Consider the following 6,000-nt stretch of genomic DNA (forward strand, 5'->3'; position numbering starts at 1 on the left):
CAACGTAGGCAGGATTCAATCCCAAGTATCTGTTACGACTTACAACCAGCAGGACTGCAGGAGACCTTAACAACCGGCTGGTTGACACTTTGTGGTGAAGAGCTTTCTTGAAAGCTGCTATTTGTATTAAAAAGCTTGGCTGTCTAAATTCAACAGCAGGTTCTTTCCCCATGAGAACATGACATGTTAGTTCACACAGTTCTTGTAACAGTATTGGTACTTAGATGCATTGAATGGTGAACTAATATGTGCTGTCGAATGTGGGCAGCCAAAGTTTTCTCATATGTGTAGCATGTGTAGTTCTAACTGAAAAGATCATGGATGGATTTATAAAACCTTTATGATAGACTCCAATCACCGGTCAATAAGGCTGCAAAAATGGATGATTGCCACCCACTCACATTGCAGCTATCCTTTTCTTCTGAGAAAGATTTCTTTCTTATGATCTGTAGTTGGACAAACAAACAATGCTTAACTTCTCTATACCATGGTCATCTCTTCCATTGACATCCATGTCAAATAGTCCTTCCACGTTCAGCTTATTTTGCAAGGTGAACGGAGTTTCAAGTAATTAAGGTGGTATTTGGTATTGTGGTGTTGTATTCTTATTTTGCAAGTGCTTTAACCTTGACCTTCAAGAACATATAAGCTCGAAGATTAAACTTTACATTGGAAAGCTTATTATTCGTAGTTTTGTATATGGGTGCATTTGATGATGCTTCTTATAATTGGAGGTCTTTCTACTTCATTTGTCCTATATGGCGCCTAATGGTATCTACATGTTTGAAATTATGTTGAAACGTCTTATAATTAAAAGTTAAAACGTCGTGATTCAAACTGAAGATTCTAGCTTGAAAGCACCAAGGTGTCAACTTTTATGTCATTAAAATGAACCAATTGATGTTAATGCCAAATTTATTAAACGAATGTGAATGATGATAATTCAAAAGTTGTATGACTGGTGGGCTGGTGGCTTAGTTGGTTTATTAGCTGGATAGTCCTACTGAACCGGGTTCGAGTCCCATTACCTATTTCCACCTACCTTGCATTGAGGTTATTATAGAAGAAGGCTGGGGCCTATAAAAGCCTATTAGGAAGTGTGAACAGGAGTTTCCCTTACAGTTCAAATGCCATAGTTCCAAACTTGAAAAGACCAAGTACCAAACAACTACTACGAGTTAAATGAAGTCAAACTCAAGGTTCAAAATATCTTTTTTCAAAAAAAAAAAAAACAAACAGAGGTTCAAAATATCAGCTTTCAGGGTCATTGATACATTGAACACTTTGAATTGGGTCTACGGTACAATAATTCTGTAATGATTATATGAGCATATCAATACTTTAAACCAAAGTTGAAAATATCATAATCTATCGGTGTGTATCATACATTTAAATTGCTTATGGAAATGAAAAATACGGAAATCACTAGGTTCATATTCATGAAAATGGCTAATAAACCTGTGAACTTGGCAACTTGACCTTCAAAATTTAACGAATCAATATAGTTGAGCTAGCTAGCTAGCCTATGGTTGGGAAAAAAGACAACGGAACTAGCTAAGCCTATAGATCATTAACTGTCAATGATCCAAATTACGATCTTTACATCTGCGGGCGGATGCAACAATGGTTAAGAAACTTAGTATTCACAAATCTAGGCAGTGAACAATCGTGTTCATCTGTTAAACAATTCGGTAGTTAGTTCAAATAAAAGCATAAAAAGTTGCATAGAAAAGGTAGAAACTTTATAATTAAGCCTCGAAATTTCCCTGTCAGAACTCACTCCCAGGCCAAAGAGTAGTCTCAGATAAAATACTAAACTGCCCCAAAATGCAACTCACTTTCAGCTGCCCTTAGACTGCAAGATTGACAACCACCAACAGGCCTGTTATTGACAGATTTCAGGAACAAGGAGGCCTTTGACCTTCATATGCTTGTACATCCACTGCCAATTCTCTGGTGTGACTTCTCCCCCAAGAGAACGAATCACAGTCCCGCCACTGCAGGAACCTATTTTGCAGCATTCCTCAAGGGGCAGTCCCTTTACCAATCCATATAAGAACCCGCTTGCAAAGAGGTCTCCAGCTCCAGTGGCATCAATTGCTTTCATTTCTCCAATAGCTGGAACTCTTACTACCTGAAAGATGGTAATAAAAAATCAGAAAAGGAATGAAATGGAAAGAAAAGAAAACAGTGACAAAGATATCATACTTGCGTTACATTCTTGCTCTCTTTGCTTACCAACACAAAAGCGCAATGATGAATTGCTCAACACCTAACATGCTGCCTCGCATGCATTGTGTATGCCTTTCACAAGTGCTTAGGAAAGGCAACACAAGCTGGGGAACATATAAAAATAAAGCTAACCACAAGTACACAAAGATGCATGTCAATGGGAAAAAAAATCCATGCATGCCTTGTTTCTTGGAGGAATAGCTGTCCTTGTGCATTTGATGCTATATGCTATTGATTAAATACTGATGCATTTGCCCTTACCTCTTTTCCATGCTTCGCTATGCATCCATTAGAGCCTAGTGTCACAACAGCCCATTGGCAATGTTTGGCAAGAAAATTCAAAGCTGCCTCAGGATCAGTGTTTTGTTCACCTCTAAGATGATTCAAGAATTACAGTTAGTGAATATAAAATGACCAATCCAATATTCCCATACTTGGACAAGACTGGGCAGTTGAATCTTCCAGGTCCCAGTAATTTTGATGGTTTTCACGGGTTGGAATATCCAACTGCCCGGTTAATCAGTAAAACTGTGACCCAATCAGCCTTCTGGTTCTGTCCAGTCCAAGTCTGACAACACGGGACCAAACCATCAATAAGTATGATCTAGCAAGGTGGGTTCCTACCATAAGATCTTTATTGTACACTTTTATACATGATCTCATAAGCCAATATTCACTCATGAATATTATGTGACTAGAGTCAGCCAACCTCTGAACAATGAAATAAAGAAATTTTTGACAGGCTATGATTTTTATAAACTAAAAATAATCAAGTGGCCCGCCTCACCTTAGCAGCTCTTTGGCTTCATCTTCATTGGCAAAGCAGAGGTCAATATCCCCAGATTCCAGTAATTCTAGAAGGGGAGACTTGAAGTTTCGGACCATCTGCCCATAGTTAAATATTTCAAAACAGATAAGATTAACTACTCCATTTGATAGCTTGGGCATTGACACTTGCAAGAAAAAAAGGGTTAGATTACCTCAAAACTGGCCAAATCCAAGGAGATGCAAACTCCTTCTTGTTTGGCAATCCTAATTGCTGCACGAATAACTTCTAAATTGTGTACTGCATACCTCATTACTAACCACTGTGAATTAACATCAGTTAATAATCAGCAGAACTTGCAATAGGCAATTAAGCATAAGTAACTCCTAATTAGGATATATTTATATTTTCAGTACCATATGGCACACCAAGTATAAATAGAATATCATATGCATGTGTGCAGTCCTTCATGAGCTTGCTATCTGTAATGATGGATCTCACCTTGGCAATCTTATGGTTGAAGACTGCCTAGTTATGCAATTACCTCAAATCTAAAGATATTTAGATGAACCTTTATGAATCTCTTTTACCATCACAAAGAAATGTAATAGATCAACTTGGGTTGATCTTTTGTTTTTTGATGGATAAATTGGTTGATCTTGCACCCATGAATTCTCATTGGATGCAATCATACACAAGAATGGTTGGTTGTAGACTTATACCTGGCAAAAACATCTTATACCATTCTACTTACACACAGGCACAACAAATAATAGCTATATTAGATTATATGAACTATTTTACTTGCAAAATAAAGTAAAATTTAATAAGGAAAGAAGAAGAAAATCATTAGATTTTCAAAATCGATCTGTAAATGTTTTGCTCAAGTAAGAAACGCATCACCTTGGAGTCTCTAAAATCCTCTCTAGTTAATTCATCAGCCTGAAACATAGGCCAAGAAACAAGATGAGAAACACATTCCCCGCAATTTTCTTCAGCCAACAAAACCTTTTATCATTTTCATCTACTTATCCATGTTGCTGATCAGTAAACCTATCTTTGAAGACCCAAAAGACAAATTATAAAAGAAACAAGGCACCTGAAGTTTAACAGCATTTGATAGGCATGGCCTCATTGTGCGGTTGCCGAAGGCATCAACCAAGCATGCACACTGTGGTGAATAGTTAATTAGTAGAGTTAACAATTGAGAGACATTTCCAAGAAGCAAAAACTTCAACCGGATTAATCAAGACTTGTCGACATGCAACTCACCTGGGCGGTGGGCCCCTGCTTCATCTTCAACCCCGAGAGGTTCACTCCATTATAGGTCATGTTATGTACAAACAGGCGGCCTTGCTCATCATCAGCATATGCCCCAATTATTCCAGATGTGATCCCAAATCCTGCAGTTAGACCTCGGATTGTATTAGCAACACTACCACCGGCTATTGTCTTCATAGGAGATGGGTCATCAGGAGACGGGAGGATGTGGGTTTTCAGCTCATTCAGTAAATGTTGCAGTTCCTCAATTCCAACCTATCCAGGAAAAGAAAGGAAATTTACCAATTCTTATGAAACATAGCAAATTTTATCTTCTTAAACCCTCTGCATCATTGACGATAAATGCATATAAAGAGAGAGCAAAAGCTATTCTCTGTTATTAACGTAGTCTCCCTTCGTCCTTTCACAACCCTCCCTCCCCCTCAAAGTATTATTATCAATCTCCAAGAGAAAAGGCAAACCAAAAAGGAAGAAAAGAAAGCCAAAAACATCAATTTGGAAATTGCAATCGAAAGATTCCCTTTAAACCCATAAACTACAACTACATAATAAGAATCAAAATGCGATAGTGAACTAAACTTGGGCATGGTAAATCTAGTAAAGGAATTACTGAAAAAGGGGTCTTGAATCTTGATGGCTCTGAAAAATTGAGGCTCAAAACTTGTTATCGATAGAAGTACAATAGGAAGATAAATTCCAAACCATATGTACAATATAGAACTTGTACAAACTGAAAATAAAGAATAGGAAAAAAAAAAGAATCAGTGTAAAATTATTATGAGACGCTCCAATCCAATGCCGACAGAAGAATTTAGAGGCTGTGTTATTTTAATTATTAAGGATCGCTACCGTCTGACTTGAAGTACCAAAAGGTCAAAATCTTCCACAAATATATAAAACATATAAGAGACACCCAAAAAGGGCAAAAGCATATATATCAAATTATGACGGTTCGAACCCATGAAATACATAGCAATTAAACAAAATTCCCAGAGATGGGTAGTGAGGATTTTGGGCTTACTGGTTGAGAGCCACCTCTCTCTCCAGGGATTTGATCGAGCAAAGAACAATCTACCTTGGCAACATGATCAACAAGGGCAGATGGTTGGAGTCCTAGGATGAGAGGAGCCTGCCCCTGCTTCTTGGGCAGGGGGAATGGTAGTACTTCTGCTCCCATATCTCCTCCAAGATTTCAGAGCAAGCTCCCTCAGTCTCAGCTCAGTTGCCCTCGCCGAACTCTCTTGCTTTATATTATAATACATCGAGTCGCATCACCTCCGGGGTGACTACTTCCATACCAAAATTACCCTGCATTGAAGAAGAATATAACGATTTGCCCCGTAAAACACGTACACGTGCTACTGCAGTAGTGGTATGGGTACCATCTTTTTTTTCCTAGTAGCAGAGTCAAGTAGGCAACGGGATGTATGATGTATCCTATTTCAGCCACGTTGAAGAGTGATGCTGGCGTGGCCAATTCGAAACTACCCATCCAATAGGGATAATCCACCACAAATTTTCTTTTAAAAGAATTTTCTTTCCACTTTCCCTTTCCATCTAACCAAACATATAACTTTGATAGATCCCTTTGCATCATTGCATGTATTGTCGTCTTGTTTTGAGAGGCACGGATTTGTCTCACTTCAAACTTTGAAGTGAGAGTTCAAACTCGATCCGAAGTCGCTCACAGTTCACCCAACCCATAAAAATATACAGCTCAC

The 6,000-nt window shown here is 38.3% G+C and overlaps 1 protein-coding gene across 1 annotated transcript; it reads right to left on the reverse strand.

The window, feature by feature from the left end:
* Positions 1–1,616: 1,616 nt before the first annotated feature.
* LOC148850851 (pfkB-like carbohydrate kinase family protein) lies at positions 1,617–5,729 on the reverse strand. The gene is made up of 8 exons (XM_088947189.1): positions 5,301–5,729; positions 4,271–4,534; positions 4,098–4,169; positions 3,902–3,940; positions 3,213–3,320; positions 3,020–3,117; positions 2,494–2,605; positions 1,617–2,134 (listed from the first exon to the last, which is right to left on the reverse strand). The coding sequence occupies exons 1-8, from the start codon at positions 5,454–5,456 to the stop codon at positions 1,886–1,888; spliced, it is 1,098 nt and encodes a 365-aa protein (XP_088803315.1). The 5' UTR covers positions 5,457–5,729; the 3' UTR covers positions 1,617–1,885.
* Between the last annotated feature and the right edge of the window lie 271 nt (positions 5,730–6,000).

Source organism: Nelumbo lutea, chromosome 5, assembly GCF_056320005.1.
Source record: "Nelumbo lutea isolate HS-2025 chromosome 5, American lotus-T2T, whole genome shotgun sequence".
NCBI classification, from domain to species: Eukaryota; Viridiplantae; Streptophyta; class Magnoliopsida; order Proteales; family Nelumbonaceae; genus Nelumbo; species Nelumbo lutea.